The sequence below is a fragment of the Hemicordylus capensis genome, chromosome 2, assembly GCF_027244095.1.
Source record: "Hemicordylus capensis ecotype Gifberg chromosome 2, rHemCap1.1.pri, whole genome shotgun sequence".
In the NCBI taxonomy this organism is placed as follows: Eukaryota; Metazoa; Chordata; class Lepidosauria; order Squamata; family Cordylidae; genus Hemicordylus; species Hemicordylus capensis.
The window spans coordinates 245,891,155-245,914,336 of record NC_069658.1 but is presented as its reverse complement, the minus strand read 5'-3'; the positions used below and the strand labels follow the sequence as shown (position 1 = coordinate 245,914,336).

The following is a 23,182-nucleotide window of genomic DNA, read 5'->3' as shown; positions in this document are numbered from 1 at the left end:
TTTGGCTGATTGTATGTAGCCACTAGACTCAACTGTACATGTCTAGGAGACAATAAAAGTAAAGTGTGCCGTCAAGTCGGTGTTGACTCCTGGCACCCACAGAGCCCCATGGTAGTCTTTGGTAGAATACAGGAGGGGTTTACCATTGCCATCTCCTGCACAGTATGCGATGAAGCCTTTCAGCATCTTCCTGTATTGCTGCTGCCTGAAAGAAGTACTTCTCATAGTCTGGGAAACATACCAGCAGGGATTCGAACTGGCAACCTCTGGCTTGTTAGTCAAGCCATTTCCCCACTGCGCCATTAGGAGGCTCTAGGAGACAATAATCAATGTTCAATATAATTTGATATTGTTTTTTGAGACCACTCATTTCCATTTATTTGCGCTGTAGTGCCAGGACAGATTCAAGATGACTTTATCCTATATAATAAGATCCCTGGCGTGCGTCCCCGTCTCGGACGAAGGATGGTGTCTGCGTACGTGTGTCCCTCGGCTGTTCTGGGCATGCGTGGTGCGTGTGCGCAGAAGAGCCGAGGGAGACAAGGACACAGGCGCCAGCCGCCATGTTGGCCGGTTGGTCGGCCCGGCCGCGGGAAGGCCAGAGGCGGCGGCGGCGGGTCCGGCCCGGCCGCGGGGAAGGCAGAGGCGGCGGCGGCGGGTCCAGCCCGGCCCCGAGGAGGCCAGAGGTGGCGGCGGCGGGACCGGCCAGGCCGCAGGGAGGGCAGAGGCGGCGGGGGCGGGTGGCACTCTTGGCGGCGGGGGCGGAACCGGCCCAGCCGCGGCGAGGCCAGAGGCGGCGGCGGCGGGTCTGGCCCGACCGCAAGAAGGACAGAGGCGGCGGCGGCGGCAGGTCTGGCCCGACCGCGGGGAGGGGGAAGACGGCGACGGCGGGTCCGGCCCGACCACCAGGAGGGGAAAGACGGGGGGCCCGGCTGCAGGAAGGACAGAGACGGCGGCGTCAGGTCCGGCCCGACCGCGGGGAGGGAAAAGGCGGCGGCGGCGCGGCCGGCAAACACAGCAATGGGCAATAGTTCTTTTAAAACAGGGCCTGCTGTGACACACATGGGCATCAGGCCAAGAAAGAAGGCTTCTCCCCAGTTCAGGACGCTTGTTTATTCATACACAAAAGTATGCGGTCGTGATCAAGTAAAAGTTATACCATTAATAACGAAGGTTTCTTTAAGCAGGTGATAGCTCTACCAGGAATACAATTGTCTTGACTACAGATGGTGAAAGTACTGGTTAAGAAACCAGATGTTTCCTGGAAAACCACCGAAATTAGGTTCAAAATGCAAAGGAAACAAAGCCATTTTCTTACATTCAGGCCTGACTCAATCAGGTATGAAGCAGGAGCTCAGGGGTCTCAGAAGGCAAGGTTGGGTCTCCAGATGTTAGACTACAACTCTCATCACTCCCTGCCACAAACCATTGTGGCAGGGGGTGATGGGCATTGTAGTCCAATGCATCTAGTGACCCACAGTTGATAACCTTTGGCATAAGTGGTATAAGGGTAAGAGAAGATGAGCTATATCCAGCCCTTATTTTGCTGGTCAATGACCGAATAAACTTATCTATCTTATCTATCTATCCACCCTTACCAGCCCACAGGCTTTCTCACAAAGACCTTTTCATCCACTTGGGTTCAAGAGAACATAAAAGGGTGTTGCAGGATCGGACCATTAGGCCTGGATCCTGTTGCCCTAAGTGACCAGCCCAGATTAGGGCTTCCAATTCTCCAGGATTGGACTGGAGTCTCCAGAAATCAGCATCCAGAAATCAGCATCCATAATGGAGTCTCCAGGTGACTAATAATTAATAGCTCTTTGTGAATTTCATGCTGAACAAGCTTAACTTATCAGACATTGGCGTATGGCCTGCCCCATTGCATCTCTATTAGGTACTCTTAGTTCAATATCACAAGTTCAGGCGTTCAGGGATGTGTGTGACTCTAGGCTTTTCTTAGCTCTACAATTGTATCCTTGAGCTGTATTGCTGTGCCTTGAGTCTTCCATGCCAGAACCAAATTGAAACAATATACAAGGGGAATATCAGAAGGACACATTGACATTTGTCCCAAAGTTCCGAAACGAGAAAGCTTCTCCCAGAATTCAGTGGAAGTCTTGCTCTACTGCGTGTGGATTCTCTCGTGTACAACCAGGTCTGACTGTTGGCTGAAGCTGTTCCCACAGAAGTAGCATTTGTGCGGCTTCTCTCTCGTGTGCAGCCGGTAGTGCCTGTGGAAGTTGGACTTGTCGCTGAAGCTCTTCCCACAGTCAGAGCACTGGAAAGGCTTCACACCCGTGTGGGTTCTCTGATGCAATGTGAGATTCGAACTCAGAAGAAAGCTTTTCCCGCAGTCTGAACACTTGTAGGGTTTTCCTCCCGGCTGGACTGTCTCCTCTTTGATGAGGCTTTGGCTGTCCTTGAAGACCTGCCTGCACTCCAAGTGCTGAAATGGTTTTCCCCGCATGTGGGTCCTCTGGTGCAAAGTCAGATTTGACCTGAGAAGGAAGCTCTTCCCACAATCCAGACATTCATACGGCTTCCCTCCTGTGTGGATTCCCTGATGTTTAGTGAGGCTTGAGCTATCATCACTATTCTCCCCACAGTCTGAGTGTATCAATGGATCATGTCTTACAGGAGTTCTCTGAGGTCTATTAAGCTCCATTCTGCCACCAAGACTTCCCCCACAATCAGAGGACTGGGATGATTTTTCTACCGCATGGGTCCTTTGATGCAAAATCAGGTTTGAGCTCAGGCTGAAGCTTTTCCCACAGTCCAAGCATCTGTATGGCTTCTCGCTCATGTGACTCCTCCGTTGCTTCAGGAGGCCTGTGTTCTCGACAATGTTTTTCCCGCACTCGGAACCCTTGTACGGGTTTTCTCCTGCATGGACCCTGTAATGCCTAATGAGGTGCGACTTCTCCAGAAAGGTCTTCCCACACTCCAAGCACTTGTTGATCATCTTCTCACTCGCGTGAGTCCTCTGGTGTGTCAACAGGGTTGAGATCATGAAGAAGGTTTTCCCACAGTCCAAACATTTGTGTGGTTTCTCACCTGTGTGGGCCCTCTCGTGTTTAACAAATCCTGATCTCGGTCTGAGGCTCCTTCCGCCCACATTGTTCAGGTTTTGCTTCTTCCCCACATGGATTCTCGGGTGCCCCATGTTTCCTTTGAGCGGCCCATCAGAAGAAACAGTCTTCTCCACTCTCTCCTCTGGACAATTTCCTTTCTGACCCCCTGAAGTATCTTCCTGCTCAATGCACTGGGAAACCTCATTTTTCACTCTTCCCGTTGGTGTTCTGTCTGGATCCTCTTGAATAGAACCTTCCGAATGGTATTTCTCTTCCTGCTCCTTCTCTTCCTCCTTTGGACTCATCAGCTCTTCACCTGTTGGAGTAGAGAGAGAATTCATAATACTTATCAATTCCATTGTGCTTTCCTTTATTTAACACAGCAGTGTTCCCTGTAACAGGGATCCCCATATGTTGTTGACTTCAACTTCCATAATCCCCAGCCAAAGGCCATTGCATCTGGGGATTATGGGAGTTGTAGTCAACAATGTCTGGGAATCCCTATTACAGGGAACACTGCTCCTCAATATAAAGCTCCCTAAAAATAACAGCTAATGCTGCCCTAGTGCAAACATGTTTGCACTAGTGCGAGGAGGATGTTGCACGAGCTAATTCCATTAAGTCAGGAGCTTGCATTCCAAACTAGTGTTGTGCTGGTGCAACAGGGGGCGCTTGCACAACTGGTGGCACGCCTCCTGCTGTGAAACCTCTCCCTGAGTCCATTCATTCATTCATTCATTCATTCAATTTTTATACCATCTTTCATAAGATATCCCAAGGCAGTTTACAGAAGTTAAAATACAGTAAAACTCCATAAAAATCACATTTAAAACGTTAAAATCAGTTAAACAATAAAAACCATAAAACACGCCCCTCCACCAAAAAAACCCACAACCCATTAAAAATACAGACAGAAGCAGGAAAGCTAAGAGACCCAGCCCAGCAGCCCCTATGAGGTAAAAGCCTGAACAAATAAAGAGGTTTTTAGTAGTTTTTTAGAAGCAGGCTAGCAGCCAAAGATGTCAAAATTCACTGGGAGAGCATTCCAGAGTCTGGGGGCACCAACAGGGAAGGCCCTGTCCCCCATGCACAACAATTTAGCCTCTCAACCTCGGCACATGGAGCAAAGGCCCCTCTGAGGACCTTGCTGGGCAGGCAGAAACCCTCCGGCAGTCCTTCAGGTATCCAGGACCCAAACTGTTAAGGGCTTTCAAGGTAATAATCAGCACCTTGAATTGGATCCGGAAACAAATTGGCAGCCAGCGCAGTTCTTTCAAAATGTTGCAGGGAATGGTGGCAAAACGATCTGCTATCTTTGTTGTGCAAGCGGACTCAGAGCGCAGCAGACTGCGCCACTTTGAGCATTGACTCCGCTACTCAGCCTTCCTCCATGTGTGCATCTTTGTTCATCACACTAGCGCAGCCTTAGTCTGGATCTCCGTCAACCAGCACCATTTTAAACTTCAACAGAAACACAGTGTAAGCACTGCAGAAACAGCAGAGCCATGAAGCAGACAGGAGACATCTCTTGCCCAAGGCCATGTCCTAGCCAAAACAGGAAGTCTCTATAGGCCTTCCTGTTTGTTTGTTTGTTTACATTTTATATCCCGCTCTTCCTCCAAGGAGCCCAGAGCAGTGTACTACAAGTTTCTCCTAACGACAACCCTGTGAAGTAGGTTAGGCTGAGAGAGAAGCGACTGGCCCAGAGTCACCCAGCAAGTCTCATGGCTGAATGGGGATTTGAACTCGGGTCTCCCCGGTCCTAGTCCAGCACTCTAGCCACTACACCATGCTGGCTCTCTAAATTTATGTAATTATTTATTTTTACATTTTATATCCCGCTCTTCCTCCAAGGAGCCCAGAGCGGTGTACTACATACTTCAGTTTCTCCTCACAACAACCCTGAGAAGTAGGTTAGGCTGAGAGAGAAGTGACTGGCCCAGAGTCACCCAGCTAGTCTCATGGCTGAATGGGGATTTGAACTCGGGTCTCCCCAGTCCTAGTCCAGCACTCTAACCACTACACCACGCTGGCACTGTTTAGCAGTGCCCAATGCCCAGCCTGGGTGGATGGAGAAAGGGAACCTAGGAACCCTTATTGCCCAGAAGGATATTCCAGACCATAACTGGGCACTTCGCTGTTACACCCCATGGCATTTCCCCTAGATCAGAACCAAAGAACCCAGGCCTGCTTCCATTCCTAGCTTCCTTGCCAGAGACTCTCTGGTAAGAGGTATGACAAACTCTTAGTGACCTGCCAGACTCCAAGAAAACAACAATCAAAGGTGCCTTCGTTAGAATTGTTTAGCTGGTTTTCCCCTAAGGAAATGTATCCTGTAGATGTATTAACATCTGCTTTGTATTGCTTCTTTCTGAATGATGTTCAATTTCTTGTATTGACAGACCTTTTCTGTCACATATATGCTATCGGAACTGTTCTTTTTATTATTTATTATCTATATATTTAATTCTCGTAGACGTGCCTCTGTGGGGATGCGTCCCAGCAACCCAGCTGATTGGCTGGGCGGCGGACGCACCTGATTGGCTGAGGCGCAGACCAATGGTGGCAGCGGGCTTGGCCCAGCTGTGAACGTGGAGGCCGGCGGCAGGCCCGGCTGTGGAGGCCAGCAGCGGCCAGTGGTGGCTGGTCTGGCCCGGCCAGCTGCAGAGGCCAGAGATGGTGGTGGGCCCGGCTGGCCGCGGAGGACAGAGGCAGTGGTGGGCCCGGCCAGCCACAGAGGAGAAAGGCAGCAGCGGGCCCAGCCGCGGAGGACGGAGTCAGCGGCAGGTCCGCCTGGCTGTAGAGGCAAGGCCCAGGAGGGGGGAAAGAAAGTGGGGGGGCAGAAGTGGCGGTGGGGAGGGGATGTAACCACTGGCCCCAAAGAACACACAGATCTTCTGTGCAAGGTCAGCTAGTTTTAGTGGTTTGGTGGCGCAGTGGTAAAACTGCCGCCCTGTAACCAGAAGGTGACAAGTTCGATCCTGACCAGGGGCTCAAGGTTGACGCAGCCTTCCATCCTTCCGAGGTCGGTAAAATGAGTACCCAGAAATGTTGGGGGCAATATGCTAAATCATTGTAAACCGCTTAGAGAGCTCCGGCTATAGAGCGGTATATAAATGTAAGTGCTATTGCTATTGCTATTTATAATGGTTTTTTACCATCTGATATGTACATCTCTAGACAGTGTACAAAATTTAAAATATTTAAAAGTCACAGATTAAAATACATGACACAATAAAACAATAGAACAAAAGAGTTATTAAAACAAGTTTTTAAAATTATTAAAATTAATTCTAATTAAAAGCCTACTGGAACAGGTAGCATTTCTGGGAATCCAGTGGTTCCCAACTGGGTTCCTCCAGATGTTGCTGAACTACAATAAATTGTAGCTGGGAATGCTGGGAGTTGGTTCAGCAACATCTGGAAGAACCCAGATGGTCTGTGATTCTGATCTGTGATCCCCATACCAAGAACAAGAGATCTACTAGATGGCAGTGTTGCCAAGCTCCTTTTCACTCCAGTGAAGCTCCTGAGCATACACAGAGTACAAAAGTGACTCTGGAGCACAATATCACCACTTAGGGCAGTTACACACAGAGCCAAGAATTTCTGGTTCTGGTCTTGGCGGGGTGCTCCTGGTGCCTTTGCAGCCAAGTGGGGATTTCAATGGGGGAGTTTCCCCTTTTAAAGCACCCGCTCTCCGTCTCTTAAAAACCACCATCAGTATTAAGTTCAAATTAAAGTTATTTTAAAAGCTAAAAACTGAGAATTATAAAAACTAAAAACTAAAGAACCTACCAGATATAACCAAAGATTGATGGAACATTAAAAAGCCTCCTTACAAAGATGTGTTTTGAATTGTTTTGAGTTGAGTAGGGAAACACTTCATGCACATCCCTACTCATGAGTGTACAGTGGTATAGCAGTACACTTCCTATCTATATCATTATCTATGTAAATTGCTTTGGGAACCTTTGTTGAAAAGCAGTATATAAATATTCATCGTATTCGTATTTGTAGTCAAGAACTGAGACCATTCAAGAATTCTAGATCAAGGGAAACCTACCCAGCAGTCTTGAATCTCGGTCATCACCCTCTTGCTTGACATCCCTGTATATCTCCCGCTGCTCAGAGTCTGATGAAACCTGCCTTGCTTCAGATATCCTCACAGCTGCTTCCTCAAATGGCATGGGCACCTGAAACAGCACAAAGGCAACCTCTCAGGGGACAGGGCTGCGTGCATAATAGGAAGGGCCTGGTTTCCCCCACTTCCTAGTAAGTGTGTTTTTTAAAAATAAAAATAAAATTTCTTAACATTTCAATCAGATTTTTTAAAAGGTCCAGGTATACATTTCTCTTTTTAAAACAACCTTGTTTAAAGTGAAATCTGAATTTAATGCAAACACATAACCTTACAAAACTGAATGCACGGCCCTCAAGGTGTCCATTCAGAGAGCTGATGCCTGTAACAATTAAAGTTTTGAAATTGTTTAATAAAAATATAATTTTCATGCTGTATGTGTGATATATAGTTCTAATGTAGCCTGACGTAATCATCAGCTTGAATTATCAAAAAAGCAATATATAGTATATCATTTTCTAAAATAGTAAATATTAACTTAAACATTTAAGAAATTTTTGTTACAAAAGCTCTGTTTAGTGTTAAAATCAAACATTTTGTGTGGTTACAGCAGCCAATTAATATGCCCTTTTATTTAAGAAGTATCTATATTTGTATTTAAATTGCTGGCTGACATCAAAATTACTCATGAGTAGTTCCGCGGAAATTAATGAGACTCAAGTTAGCCATGGCTAACATGAGTCTCATTAATTTCAATGGGACTTAGTCACGATTAATGCAGGCTGGATGTTGCCTACTGAGAATGAGGAGAATAGAAATCTTTTGCTTGAGCTTTTGCAGACAACTGAAGGGAAAGGATGAAATTCTCTTCTATTACCTGCTGCTCCAGTCTCTCGGCCTCACGATGCTTCACTAGGAAACCCTCTGCCAGGGCTACTGCTTGGGAGCAACTCTCTGGACCACATTCACGGACCCAGCTCTGCATTTCCAGAGGCAGGACGGTCAGGAACTGCTCCAGGATCAGCAGCTCCAAAATCTGCTCCTTGGAGTGCCTCTCAGCTTTCAGCCACCGATAGCAAAGCTCCTGCAGTCGGCTGCAAACTGCTCTCGGCCCTTCAGCCTCCTGGTAGCAGAAACACCTGAAGCGTTGACGAATCTTCTCCCTGCTGATGGCATCCCCTCGCAAGATGGCTGCCTTTACCTTCCCATAGTCCACTCTGTCCCTGGCCTCCAGCCTGCTCAAGGCCTGCTCCGCTTCACCACTGAGGGCTGGCAGGAGCCGGGCCACCCACTCTTCCTTGGGCCACTGGCAGGCTTCGGCCACTTGCTCGAAGGAGGCCAGGAAGGCTTTAGGGTCACCCCACGGTGTGGACTCTCCTGGCAACGGTGTGGTTTCCTGTCCTGAGTGAGGGGACTCGCCTGTTTTCAGGAATTCTTGCCATTGGTTTCCGGAGTCCTGTGGCAGCTCCTCACCCGGCTCTTGTTTAATTGCTTTTCCCGGCAACTTTTGCAGGAATCCCCCGATACTCCCACCAGGGATAGTGTGAAGGGCTTTCCCTGTTTCCCCGAACCCCTCTCCCAGCACAGAGCCTGCTAAGTGTTCTTCCTCCATTTTAATCCCTGGGTTCACTTTCTGTCCTGATGTGGCTGGAATCTGCAGGCCAAAGTGTGACAGCATTCCCTGGGTAGCAGCCATTTTGTGCTGCCTACATTCCATTTTACTGAAGCCAATGGCCTAGTTTCCCCCCCTCATGCAGCCCTCGGGCTTTGCCAAGGAGACATATGGCTTCTAGAGTTCTACCTCTTTCTGTCTTTTAAAACAGGTGGGGCTTCCTGCCACAAGATTGTTGGGCATTTCTGAGCAATGCTCCAATTTACTGGGGTCTTAAGCAACACAGGTGGTTTAAACAGAAGCATTCCAGATGAGGGAGACCGGGTCCTCCTTGAGGGACAGAGACAACAGACATAAGTTAGAATGGCAGGCATACACACCCCTGCCCCATACTGTAGTTTGAACCCTCTTCCTATCACTTAACTCAGGGCCCAACCTCAGATGTAGGGTTGCCAACCTTCCAGGACCCTAAAGTCTCTAAAAATTAGCATCATTTCCCAGATTATAAAGCAATCCCAGAGATTTTAATGGCTTGATATGGTAAAAAATATTGGGTGTGTGTGTGTGTGTGTGTAATCTCCAGGAATAGCTTCAGTCAGAGTTGGCAGGCCGCCCCATCTCTTCTCCAGGTTTACATAACAAATAATAAATGAGATGCTTCTTATTTGCTGCTTGGGGCAGTGTACAACAACACATAAAGAAACAATAAAACCATAATAAAATGATAAATAATAAAATCAATATAAAAACAAAACAGCAAGATAAAAAAAGTAGACAGGACTAAAACAGATACTTTAAAAAAAAAATCAAGGAGGGAAACTGATGCACCACCTCTGGGAGGGCATTCCAAAGACGAGGGGCCACCACTGAGAAGGCCTTTGTCCCTGCTCTCTATCCACCAGACCTATGTCAGTGGCAGGATTGACGCATCCACTACCACTTGAAGATTTAAGTTCTAGAGACTTGGGGGTGGGAGGAGCTGAATCATGAAGAATGAGAACTCTAGCAACTCTGGTTTTTTGTTTAAAAACAACAACAACAACAACAGTCTCCAACGGTCAGCACTTTGTTCAAGCACTGTCTAGGTGCTTCTTGCTTAGCCTTGCTGGGAACAAGTCAGAGAAAGAAGCAGCCATCCAGCCAGCTCTTGTACAAAGCACCAGCTGGGCAGGAGAAGGGTGTGCCTCACACTATCAGCCAGCGAGTGCTTCGTTCGACAGCTGGGTGTGGGAGGAGGACATGGGGTTCCCATGGGGAGGGACAGCATCACCCTGGAGGCCCAGAGATATTTGTCCCCGCTTGTCCAATGATGGCTGCTCCCCTGGGCCAGTGCTTTTTGGAGCTATTGGGTTCCTACAGTTTTAGTCCAGACAAGTTATGCAGCCATGAAGCCTTGCTGGTTCTACAAAATGACACAGTGTATAGATCTCAGTGTATAGATCTCAGCAATGAAGCCCTGCTGGGTCTATCAATCGACTCAGTGTAGAGATCTTCGTGTATAGATTTCAGTATGCATTGCGTGGTTTTCATCACGGCCCTGCTGTATCTGACAGGCCTGCTCAATCTTGCACTGCTCTCCTGTCCTGCAACACAACATCAATATCCTAAACATATTGGTCCGATGTGGGGCCACCAAATATTGGCTGACATGTAGGAAAGTCCTCAAGTAGTTGCACTGAAATTAAAAGGACCAGTTAGGCAATGCCAGAGGGCTGTCTCTGGCAAACAGGGACAGTTGGAGCCTGTGCTATTCAAGACAGAGGAGTTATCCAGACCAGGGTGATTTTTTCCCCTGGGTCTGTTGACAGCCATAGAAGAAATCCCGCCATTCACAACCATGCACATCCCTAGGTGGCATGATCATGCACATCCCGTGACCTGGGCTTGGTATGAGATACAGTACTTTAGAAAAAGCAGGCCTTGGCATCCCTTGTGGAAACAGTCCAAATCCCTAGCCTTGCTCTGTCACGGCAAGACACTTTCCCTCCCACCAAGGATCTCCTGCAGTCTCTCTCTCTCTCTCATTCATTCATTCATTCATACAAGAAGCACATGCAATCGACATCTTGCTAGCTCACCCACTTTGTCTCCCGTTGGGGGATGCTGCTGCTGGCACTTTCAACAGGAAGGAGACTCTCACTTCTTCCTCATCACACACCCACAAACACACCCCCTTTTCATCCATTTTGGGCCTCTCTGGGAATGGGGACTTGGTTGGCTTAACTCTTTGAAAGCCAAAAAGAAAAACCAAATTCGTTAGATGACTTTCTCCTGCCCCACTTTGGGAAAACACGGTGATAGGATGCAAAGGAGTGTGTGGGGGGAGGGTGTCTCTGTCTTTTGCAGCTGTGTAGGTGGTGAGAGGATGTTGGCCGGTGCATAAGAGTTGCCTCACTGGGTCTGACTCTGAACAATGCTCTTTTGATAAACTGCCACTGTACTTGGAGGCTCCATTATTTGTTTTTGCATTTATATCCTGCTCTCCCTCCAAGGAGCTCAGAATGGTGTACGTGGTTGTGTTTATCCTTACTACAACCCTTTTAGGTAGGCTAGGCTTTTTTCTAGGCTGAGAAAAAGGTGACTGGCCCAGAGTAATCCCATGAGTGTCATGGCTGAATGGGTATTTGAACTCAGGTGTCTCTCTGGGCCTAGTCTGGCACTCTAAAAACTACACTACACTGCCTCTTCACATCACACTGGATCTTAGTTTTTCATGGGTCATTGTTGCCTTACCCTGAGTGAGACCCTTGCTCCCTCTAGTTCAGGTCAGGACTGTCCACACTGACTGGCAACAGCGAAAACCGAACCTTCACATATAATGTTGCTAGGTTCTGTGCGGCAGCATGCAAGATCCGACAGACACTGACTACAAATCCATAACTCGTGATTTTAACCACTGAACAATTTATTTTAATATGTCTTTTTAAATATTTCTATCATTTTTACTACCTTAGTTGCCTTTATTTTATGTCATATATATACATACACATACACACATATATATACACTATAGTAGAAATAGTATCATTTTAGCTCCCTCATTTTTAGTATTTTCTAGTTCTTTTAGTATATACACACTTTTTTACTTGAAAAATACAATCATCTATAATATTAATCCTTTTACTTTTTATTCATTTTATGTAGCAGATTTTAAAAGTCCATTATCCATTTTAGCTAGCCACCTTACTATTTTAATTAGATGTCCCATGCTTTCTTTTAGTCTATATATATTTTAGCTACCTTGTTTGCACTCTGTAGTATATTTTAAATATTTTGTATTTTTTAGATCCTCCTTTCTTTAGTTTTCATTGTAATATGCATGCAACATTATTGTATTAATGTACTATAACCTGTGCTGGTCTTTGACCGTAATAAAGATTGATTGATTGACTGACTGATTGACTGGCAACAGCTCTCCTGAATTTCAGGCACAGGTCATTTCCAGGCTTACCTGGAGATGTCAGGCATCGAACCTGGGCTTGACCACAGACCAGCGGCTCCATTCTCAGAAAATGGGGAGCTACCTCCTACTGGTCACCTTAAGTGGCACAGCAGGGAAATGCTGGACTAACAGGCAGAAGGTTGCCAGTTCGAATCCCTGCTGGTACTCTATCGGGTTATATAGGAAGATGCTGAAAGGCATCCTCTCATACTGCAGCGTGGGAGATGGCAATGGTCAACTACTCCTGTATTCTACCAAAGACAACCGCAGGGCTCTGTGGGCGCCAGGAGTCGACACTGACTCAACAACACACTTTACCTTTACCTTACCTTCTACCGAGGAGTCAGCCCCTTGGTCCATCTCTCTGACTATTGCCTACAGCCAGGGCTGCTCAACTTCTGCCCTCCTGCATCAAGCCTACACCTTCTCCCATAATCCCTGGCTGTCAGAGGCACTCTTACCCCTGGACTTTGGGGCGAGGTCCAGGGCCTCCACAAGCCCCAGGGCCCCCCAAAATCCCCTTTAGTCTGTCCTGGGTGGTGTGGTTTGTGCCCTCAAGAACCTACATGTTAAAAAATGATGCTTAACTTGCAGTGGGGGACCTCCAAAGGCTTTTAGGTCCAGGCTCCTAAAATACCGAGGTGCACCTGTGCTGGCTATTGGCCACTGTGGCTGGGAATTATGGGAGTTGTAGTCCAAAAACAGCTGGGGGAGGGGCAAAGTTCTGATTCCAGTTGAGCCAAAAGGCCACCAAAGATCAGGCTCATTTCCAGGGGCGTAGCTAGGGGAGAGGAGGCTCATGTTCATCCTTCTCTCTGGTGGCCCCCCAGAGTGAGGGAGACAATGAAGAAAATAGGGAGGGATGGAGCTGGAGGTCCGTGTTCTTTGAACCCTTTCGCTCAATTATAGCAACACCCTTGCTCATTTCTTACCAGGTGGTTTTTGTGTCTTATTACATTGTACCAGCAGAAGAAAATATGAGCATCCCACAATAGTACAAGTGAATCCTGATATCAATGTCCATAAAGGACTATATACAATAATACTCGTGTATTGTATACAGCCCTTTATGGACATTAATGTCAGGAATCACTTACAGCAGGGCTGCACAATTTCAGCCCTTCAGTTGTTTTTGGACTACAACTCCCATCATCCCCAGCCACAGTGACTAATAGTCAGGGATTATGGGAATTGTAGTAAAACATCTGCAGGAGAGCCCAAGTTGTGTAGCTCTGACTTATGGTTTCATTGTTGTTGATTTGTTATGATCTTATGGATTTGTTCCTTATAGTACACAATTTTAGTGTCCTATAAACTATAGTATAGTATTTGTAATACTGTATAATTTCATGTGTAGTCTTTACTAGGCAGCTTCAGGAATGCTGCTTTCTCCCAGTTGAGATCCCTCATCTCATAAGGGCTTAATCATTCTGGCCTACACTGCAGGGCTGTGGTCAGGACAGCAATATTAAAATGAAGGTTGTATTTTATTTGAATATTTAGCATATTTTTTAATACTGCCCAAAACTTACATCTCTGGGTAGTTTTATATTTTATGTATGTATGTACTGTATGTATGTATGTATGTTTGTATTGTTAAATTTATATACCGCATTTCATTAAAATATGTGATATGATATTAGTATGTGAGCACTGTCAGATATTGCCCTCAGGGGACGAAGCTGCTCTGGGAAGAGCATCTGCCTGCTTGCATGCAGAAAGTTCCAAGTTCCCTCCCTGGCATCTCCAAGACAGGGCCAAGAGAGGGCCAACCTTGGAGAAGCCGCTGCCAGTCTGTGCAGACAATACTGAGTTAGATAGACCAATGGTCTGACTCAGTATATGGCAGCTTCCTATGTTCCTAAGCAGAGAGAGAGAAAGTCTCCCTCTTCAGCCCAGCCCAGCCCAGCGTTCCTCTCAGTGGTGTTATGAAATTTGATTCCCCCAAATGCCTGTAGATTCCCCTCCTCCTCCTTGTCCTCTGTATCTTTGCCCTCTGTATCTTTTCACATAATCCTTGTATCCTTGTATCCTCTGTATCTTTTCACATAATCCTTGTATCCTTGTATCCTCTGTATCTTTTCACATAATCCTTTTCACATAATCTTTGCCCTCTGTATCTTTTCACATAATCCAACAGGCAGTGCTTTAAGATAGCCGTTATTTAGAACAGACTTTATTATTATTATTATTATTATTATTATTATTATTATTATTATTATTACATTTATATCCCACTCTTCCTCCAAGGAGCCCAGAGCTCCTTGTTTAGAAAACATAACAATGATGAAAATAAAATCATAAATCTGAAGGAAAAAATCTTTCCTTCCAGAGTTTTTCTCCACACCATGGAACAAGTTCAGGGGACAGCAAAAATGGGGAGGGGTCTGAAAACCAAGTCCAGCGTGGCCATGGATATCCACAGGTTTTGAGCTGCAAACCCGCTTCCCACTTCTATGTACAGGTCCACCCCCGTTCACAGAAGAATTTTCTGCTTGCCAAGTTACCCACTGGCTCTCTGGATCGCTTTCTGGAGTCACGCCCTCGAGAAAACAGCACCGGCTTCAGATGTCTCTGTAAGACAAAGAAAAACAGCCATGGAAGTGGATCGGCTTATCCGCACCATCCGCGAGCAGCACCTGGGCATATCCACCCATTTTGGCCAGCCAACATCACCCACCGACTTCCGCCTGTCAACTTCCACATAACTTCAACCGTTTCAACCCACTGGTTGGCCTTTCAGGCAGCATCTGGAAGGGGACCTCCATCACCTCCTGAACGCTTGCCAAAAAAAATTCACCAGCATCCGCCTCGGCCATATTCACAACCTCCCACGCAGGAGCGTAGCTAGGGGAGAAGGGGCCCGTGTTCATCCCTCTCTCTGGTGGCCCCCCAGAGTGAGAGAGATAATGAAGAAAATTTGGAGGGGTGGAGCTAGAGGGCCCTCAGGAGCTGGGGGCCCGTGTTCTTTGAACCCTTTCACTCAATTATAGCTATGCCCTTGCTCCCATGCACGCACACATTTGCACGCCAGAGTGCCCATGAGGGACATCCACCCACTCCCTTTCAGTCACCATCCATTCACATGCACTCCCCAGTTTCAACCCATTGGTTGGCCTTTCAGACAGCATCTGGAAGAGGACCTCTGCCACCTTCTTAATGCATGCTTGTCTGTGGCCCATGCTAAGCTGCACCTAGCCAGAAGGCTTGGCTGCAGAAGGAGAAGGAGAAGAGTGAGGAGCGGAGAGATAAACACCTGTCTGTCAGCCCCCAAGGATACGGCACCAGGGATGTCTGGGGCACTGAGCTTGACAAGAGAAAAGTACATCAGGGAGCAGGAAGGTGTCAGATCCTGATTCAAAATCCTGATCCAGGTGCAAGCATAATCAGAAGGGAAGTCATGAGAAGGTAGTGAAAGGGCCAGCAGTGCTGGAGGAAGAGAGACATTTCACCCTGTGGGTGGATGTAGGATGGAGCTTCAGGCCCCTGAGGGTGGCCTGGCGAGAAGGCAGGGCTGTGAGTAGACGCCAGTCCCTGTGAAGGAGAACAGAGGCTTGGCATACCAGGTGCACAGTAACACCTGGACTGAAAAGGTCAGAAGACAGGAGCCATAATCTAGCAGAAAGAAGGTCTCCAAGGATGGTCCAGGCCGGGAAGGACGACGTAACCTTGACTGTGTTATATATATATATATATATATATATATATATATATATATATATATATACAAGTGAATTTTGGCCCGTTGAATAACGGGCGCTAGTAATGGCGCTCCTGGCCCCCCGCCGCCATTCCCCCTCCCTCCACCGTAAGCCCCCCCTACCTTTAAGGGCCAAATTGGCCCAGGCACTTGCCCCCGCCAGGCCGGGGAGACGGAGGCCGGGACCGGGGGCGGAGCGGAGGCCATGTAACTTTTTAAAAAAATTGCTCCCGCGGCCGACGCCGCCGACCGCCCACCCTCCCTCCCAGCTGCCGAGTCCCCCTTACCCTGGCCGACTGCTGACGGCCGAAGACAGCCCTCAATTTAAGAGGCAGAGAGGAGCTCGCAAGCAGAGCTCCTCTCTGTGCAAAGCCTCTTGCCAAACTGCCGCTTTGGGCGCAAGGGACGCAAGCGCCCAAAGCGGCAGTTCGGCAAGAGGCTTTGCACAGAGAGGAGCTCTGCTTGCGAGCTCCTCTCTGCCTCTTAAATTGAGGGCAGTCTTCGGCCGACAGCAGTCGGCCAGGGTAAGGGGGACTCGGCAGCTGGGAGGGAGGGTGGGCGGTCGGCGGCGTCAGCAGCGGGAGCAATTTTTATTTTAAAGTTACATGGCCTCCGCTCCGCCCCCGGCCTCCATCTATTTTGGCCGAGGCGGCGGCTCCGCCGCCTCGGTCACTTTCCCCCGCCGCCGCCTCTCCAACTTCTTCGGGGCGGCCGCTTCTGGCCGCCCAAGATGGCTGCCGGTGCCGGCGAGCGTGTCTCCCTTGCCCTGTTCTGGGCCTGCGCTTCGCGCAGGCGCAGAACAGGGCAGGGAGGCACGGACACACGCTTGGTGTCCGTCCACGGACGGACACCAAGCGTTTTATTAGAGAGGATATATATATATATATATATATATATATATATATATATATATATGTACAAGAAAAGATAAAAACATGGTTACAGCTCAAATTTCCCAGTTATGAAAATCATATATGGTGTTACAAATAGTTAGAAGCACTTGATATTAAAAAAGACCTCTTATTTCCAATCACCAGTCCCTCAAATGACAATGCCATACAATACAATGATATCATCAACAAGTAATATCGATGGAATAAAGAATATTATTGCAAAGGACAATGACAAAGTATGGAAAATAACCAGAAGAGGAACTTTGATAGATCCGTAAGAACACAAAGTAAAGTAAGAAATAACCTACATAGTAATTTTTAATATAGGAAAATTATGGTCCTGATTTCCGAATTGATTTACCAGCTTTACTAGAAAAAAAACCCCAACAAGTAATACTTTCTGAAAGAGAATAAAGATAATCCTAACCTATCTCTACCCTAATGTGTTCAACTTAATCACAATCAGTTCTTCATTGCATAAACCAGCAGTGTTCTGAGTTGTCCTTCGGTGCTGTATGTTTTCAATCAACTCCCCGAACCCATTAGACCTAGTGTTTCCCCCGTGGGGGTGTCACCGAATCACAATGGTGGAGAATGTGGGTACAGGGAGTCCTCTCAATGACATGCTGGGATGGTTGGGGCAATACCAAAGACCACAGGCAGCTAAGCAATTGCATAGGAACATAAGACCATATAAGAAGCTGCCTTCTACCACGTCAGACCCTTGGTCCACCTAGCTCAGTATTGTCTTCACAGACTGGCAGCAGTTTCTCCAAGGCTGCAGGCAGGAGTCTCTCTCAGCCCTATCTTGGAGATGCTGCCAGGGAGGGAACTTGGAATCTTCTGCATGCAAGCAGGCAGGTGCTCTTCCCAGAGTAGCTCCTTCCCCTAAGGGGAAAATCAGAGTGCTCACAAATGTAGTCTCCCATTTAAATGCAAATCAGGGCAGACCCTGCTTAGCAAAGGGGACAATTCATGCTTGCTACCATCACAAGACCACATTTCCTCTTGGAGAGCTGGCCAATCAAAAGAGAGTGATGCTAGATCCAGTCTTCCGGGCTCAGCAGCCGTCCCAGCAATGGGCTGGCCCAGGTTCTGCCCACTGTATGGTCGCAAAGTATGACTGCTCCTGCTGATGTGGGGCTCGAGATCACATGGGCAGTATAGAAATGCAATAAATAAATTATGCAGCGCCACCACAGATTCGACTGCCAAGAGTGACAGCGGTGGGTGATGATCTGGAGGTGCATGTCGACACCTTCGAGAGGGCTGCCAATGCCGCAGGCCAGCTTCCAGAGCAATCAGCATCCCTGCTCACCACCTGTTGGGTGGCGGGTGCTTGAGCCATTGTGGATACTTTGACCCCAGAAGAGGCAATTGATGATGTCTTTGTGAAGTCAGTCATCCTAAGCACTTTGAACTTTACTGAGAGTCCCTACCATAAGAGTCTGCGAGAACTTATCTATGGTCCCAATGTAAATCCATGGGCCTTAGGCAGCAAGGTTACTTGTGTGGCAATTCAAAGTACATAGGAAGCTGCCATATACTGAGTCAGACCCTTGGTCTATCTAGCTCAGTATTGTCTTCACAGACTGGCAGCGGCTTCTCCAAGGTTGCAGGCAGGAATCTCTCTCAGCCCTATCTTGGAGAAGCCAGGGAGGGAACTTGGAATCTTCTGCTCTTCCCAGAGCGGCTTCATCCCCTGAGGTGAATATCTTGCAGTGCCTACACATCAAGTCTCCCATTCATATGCAACCAGGGCAGACCCTGCTTAGCTATGGGGACAAGTCATGCTTGCTACCACAACACCAGCTCTCCTCCCATCTCCTCTCCTCCTCCCTTCATAGTGCAGAAGCAGCTGAATTAGTGATGTTAGGGCAATCTTTAGTGGTTCCCCCTCTGAATGCAGAAGTTGGCTTTTTCACCCTTCCTCCTGGGAGGGGGTGACTCAGGTTATGAAATCTTATGAGAATGCATCAGCTGCAGCATATCCTGCCTTGGACAGAAGTGTTGTAGGGGGAACTGGGTGAGGAGGTGGCAGCTGCTCCCCACTGGGGCTGGGAGGGCAGAGAGCAAGATACAAACGTTTCATGTGCCTTGTTTTGCTATTGTATTGTTTGTTGCATTTGTGGTTTTGTGTGTGTGCATTATTTGGAGCGGATTTTGATAGACACCTTGGGTAGCTTGTAGCAGGAAAGCATAGTATAATTATAGCAATACATGAATCCATGCAAGACAAAAATAACAAACACTCACAGTACAATGGGGAAACGAAGGGTGCAGCAAGGGTGTGAGGTGGTGGAAGGGAGGACAAAAATAATGAACTCTTGCCCTGCAAGGAAAGGGGTGGGGGGAAATGAAAGACAAAAATATTGAACTCTAACAATATAATAAACTCTAACAAAATAATAATGAGCTCTAACAGAAACTCACAGTAAAAGGAAAAGCCAAGTGTTGTGGAAAAAAGTCCTCTGGAATCTTGCCCTCCTGTTTGATTCAGCCACTTGCATTCATCCTTCTAGCACATGGATAGAGAATGGGGCGTCTTGCAATATAATAAACTCTAACAAAATAATAATGAGCTCTAATAGAAACTCACAGTAAGAGGAAAAGCCAAGTGTTGCGGGGGAAAGTCCTCCGGAACCTTGCCCTCCTGTTTGATTCAGCCACTTGCATTCATCCTTCTATCACATGGATGGAGAATGGGGCGTCTTGCCAAAACCAAAGAGGATTAGACAGAGTTCCCACAATTATACTTGTTGACTGAATGAATGAAGTCAAATGCAGAAAGGATCATGCTCAGAATAATCTTTGTATTTCATGTTCACGCAAGACGAAGTACAAACCAGAGAGTCTGGCTGATACTGCGCATTGAAGCTGCACAGCTGACAAGTTTATATAGGTTCCAGCAGACAAGCATATCAGTAAAGCAATTAATACATGTCATTGGTAATTAAGCATACACATTTCAGAAGGGCTATTTAGAGACTGGAAAGATGAGTTACTACTTGGCCTTTCTGATAGTCTTACTCCCTATCAGTATCTGGTGCCAGGGATGTCTATTTTTGCTTGAGTGCGGGATTTGGCTAATCGACTAGTTGCATACCTATCTTATCTATCTCCTGACAGGTTCTGGCATTTGTTATTTCTGGCCTCCTATCTCACATTCTTGAGAGGGGCCTCACATTTCTGGTTTGAACACTTCCCCTGACTCAAACAATTTTCTTCTTTTCAAGCCTAGTGGCTCTATATTCTGTTAGAGACATGAACCAAACTAACTTTTATACACTTATTTGATACACTTTTATAAGCTTGGATTAAACAATTCCATATCACAAGGAAGCATCAGGGATGAGCGGCGGTGGGTGGGGGGATACAGAGAAAAATAATAAACTCTTACTATGCAGAGAATAACCAAGGGAGCAGCAGGGACATGGGGGCAGAGGTGCTCTTACCCCTAGACTTCGGGGCCAAGGTCCAGGGCCTCCACAGCCCATGAGCCCCCCACCAAAAAAAATCCTCTTAGGAACATAGGCAGCTGCCATATACTGAGTCAGACATTGGTCCATCTAGCTCAGTATTGTCTACACAGACTGGCAGCGGATTCTCCAAATTTGCAGGCAGGAATCTCTTTCAGCCCAATCTTGGAGATGCCAGGGAAGGAACTTGGAACCTCAATGCTCTTCCCAGAGCGGCTCCATCCCCTTAGAGGAATATCTTGCAGTGTTCACACTTCTAGTCTTCCTTTCATATGCAACTAGAGCAGACTCTGGCAAAGGGAACAAGTCATGCCTGCTACCACAAGACCAGCTCTCTTCCTGGTTGGTGTGCTCATCCTGGGTGGTGTGGTAGCCCGCCGGAACATGATGGTGCTTAAGTTGCAGGTGGGGGGTGGGGGGCCTCCCAAGGCCTTGAGGTCCAGGCTCCAAAATTTTCTAGGTGCACCACTGCATGGGGGAGGGGCAGGGGGTCTACTGCAAGACAAAAATAACACTTACCGTGCAAGGAAAGACCATAGGAGCCACAGTGACTGGGGGAAATGCTGGACAAAAATAATAAATATTCACCTTGCACCAGTCAAGCAGTAAGAATTGCAGGAAATGCAAGACAAAAATAATAAACTCTTACCATGTTGGGAAAGACCAAGTGAACAGTACAGACCCGATGGGCGGGGGGGCGAGCAAGACAATAATAATAAGCTCTTACCTTGTTGGGAAAGACCAAGTGACCAGTAGGGACCCAGGGCAGGTGGGGGGAGCAAGACAAAAATAATAAACTCTTACCATGTAGGGAAAGACCAAGTGAGCAGCAGGGAGCCGGGGGGCAGGGGGAGCAAGACAAAAATAATGAACTCTTGCCCTGCAAGGAAAGGGGTGGGGGGAAATGAAAGACAAAAATATTGAACTCTAACAATATAATAAACTCTAACAAAATAATAATGAGCTCTAACAGAAACTCACAGTAAAAGGAAAAGCCAAGTGTTGTGGAAAAAAGTCCTCTGGAATCTTGCCCTCCTGTTTGATTCAGCCACTTGCATTCATCCTTCTAGCACATGGATAGAGAATGGGGCGTCTTGCAATATAATAAACTCTAACAAAATAATAATGAGCTCTAATAGAAACTCACAGTAAGAGGAAAAGCCAAGTGTTGCGGGGGAAAGTCCTCCGGAACCTTGCCCTCCTGTTTGATTCAGCCACTTGCATTCATCCTTCTATCACATGGATGGAGAATGGGGCGTCTTGCCAAAACCAAAGAGGATTAGACAGAGTTCCCACAATTATACTTGTTGACTGAATGAATGAAGTCAAATGCAGAAAGGATCATGCTCAGAATAATCTTTGTATTTCATGTTCACGCAAGACGAAGTACAAACCAGAGAGTCTGGCTGATACTGCGCATTGAACCTGCACAGCTGACAAGTTTATATAGGTTCCAGCAGACAAGCATATCAGTAAAGCAATTAATACATGTCATTGGTAATTAAGCATACACATTTCAGAAGGGCTATTTAGAGACTGGAAAGATGAGTTACTACTTGGCCTTTCTGATAGTCTTACTCCCTATCAGTATCTGGTGCCAGGGATGTCTATTTTTGCTTGAGTGCGGGATTTGGCTAATCGACTAGTTGCATACCTATCTTATCTATCTCCTGACAGGTTCTGGCATTTGTTATTTCTGGCCTCCTATCTCACATTCTTGAGAGGGGCCTCACATTTCTGGTTTGAACACTTCCCCTGACTCAAACAATTTTCTTCTTTTCAAGCCTAGTGGCTCTATATTCTGTTAGAGACATGAACCAAACTAACTTTTATACACTTATTTGATACACTTTTATAAGCTTGGATTAAACAATTCCATATCACAAGGAAGCATCAGGGATGAGCGGCGGTGGGTGGGGGGATACAGAGAAAAATAATAAACTCTTACTATGCAGAGAATAACCAAGGGAGCAGCAGGGACATGGGGGCAGAGGTGCTCTTACCCCTAGACTTCGGGGCCAAGGTCCAGGGCCTCCACAGCCCATGAGCCCCCCACCAAAAAAAAATCCTCTTAGGAACATAGGCAGCTGCCATATACTGAGTCAGACATTGGTCCATCTAGCTCAGTATTGTCTACTACACAGACTGGCAGCGGATTCTCCAAATTTGCAGGCAGGAATCTCTTTCAGCCCAATCTTGGAGATGCCAGGGAAGGAACTTGGAACCTCAATGCTCTTCCCAGAGCGGCTCTATCCCCTTAGAGGAATATCTTGCAGTGTTCACACTTCTAGTCTTCCTTTCATATGCAACTAGAGCAGACTCTGGCAAAGGGAACAAGTCATGCCTGCTACCACAAGACCAGCTCTCTTCCTGGTTGGTGTGCTCATCCTGGGTGGTGTGGTAGCCCGCCGGAACATGATGGTGCTTAAGTTGCAGGTGGGGGGTGGGGGGCCTCCCAAGGCCTTGAGGTCCAGGCTCCAAAATTTTCTAGGTGCACCACTGCATGGGGGAGGGGCAGGGGGTCTACTGCAAGACAAAAATAACACTTACCGTGCAAGGAAAGACCATAGGAGCCACAGTGACTGGGGGAAATGCTGGACAAAAATAATAAATATTCACCTTGCACCAGTCAAGCAGTAAGAATTGCAGGAAATGCAAGACAAAAATAATAAACTCTTACCATGTTGGGAAAGACCAAGTGAACAGTACAGACCCGATGGGCGGGGGGGCGAGCAAGACAATAATAATAAGCTCTTACCTTGTTGGGAAAGACCAAGTGACCAGTAGGGACCCAGGGCAGGTGGGGGGAGCAAGACAAAAATAATAAACTCTTACCATGTAGGGAAAGACCAAGTGAGCAGCAGGGAGCCGGGGGGCAGGGGGAGCAAGACAAAAATAATG

General features: G+C 47.2%; 1 protein-coding gene across 4 annotated transcripts; it reads right to left on the bottom strand.

Annotated features, from left to right (window-relative positions):
• Window positions 1-1,098: 1,098 nt before the first annotated feature.
• Window positions 1,099-14,785, bottom strand: LOC128342601 (zinc finger and SCAN domain-containing protein 2-like). 4 transcript variants are annotated; one of them, XM_053290086.1, is made up of 4 exons: window positions 14,721-14,785; window positions 8,033-9,097; window positions 7,141-7,270; window positions 1,099-3,390 (listed from the first exon to the last, which is right to left on the bottom strand). In XM_053290086.1, exons 2-4 carry the CDS (start codon window positions 8,870-8,872, stop codon window positions 2,126-2,128), a joined length of 2,235 nt encoding a protein of 744 aa, XP_053146061.1. In that variant the 5' UTR covers window positions 8,873-9,097; window positions 14,721-14,785; the 3' UTR covers window positions 1,099-2,125. The 4 variants fall into 4 exon arrangements, with proteins under 4 accessions (XP_053146061.1, XP_053146063.1, XP_053146060.1 ...); XM_053290088.1 differs by having other exon boundaries at window positions 14,717-14,749; XM_053290085.1 differs by lacking the exon at window positions 14,721-14,785 and adding an exon at window positions 10,850-10,948.
• Window positions 14,786-23,182: the final 8,397 nt, after the last annotated feature.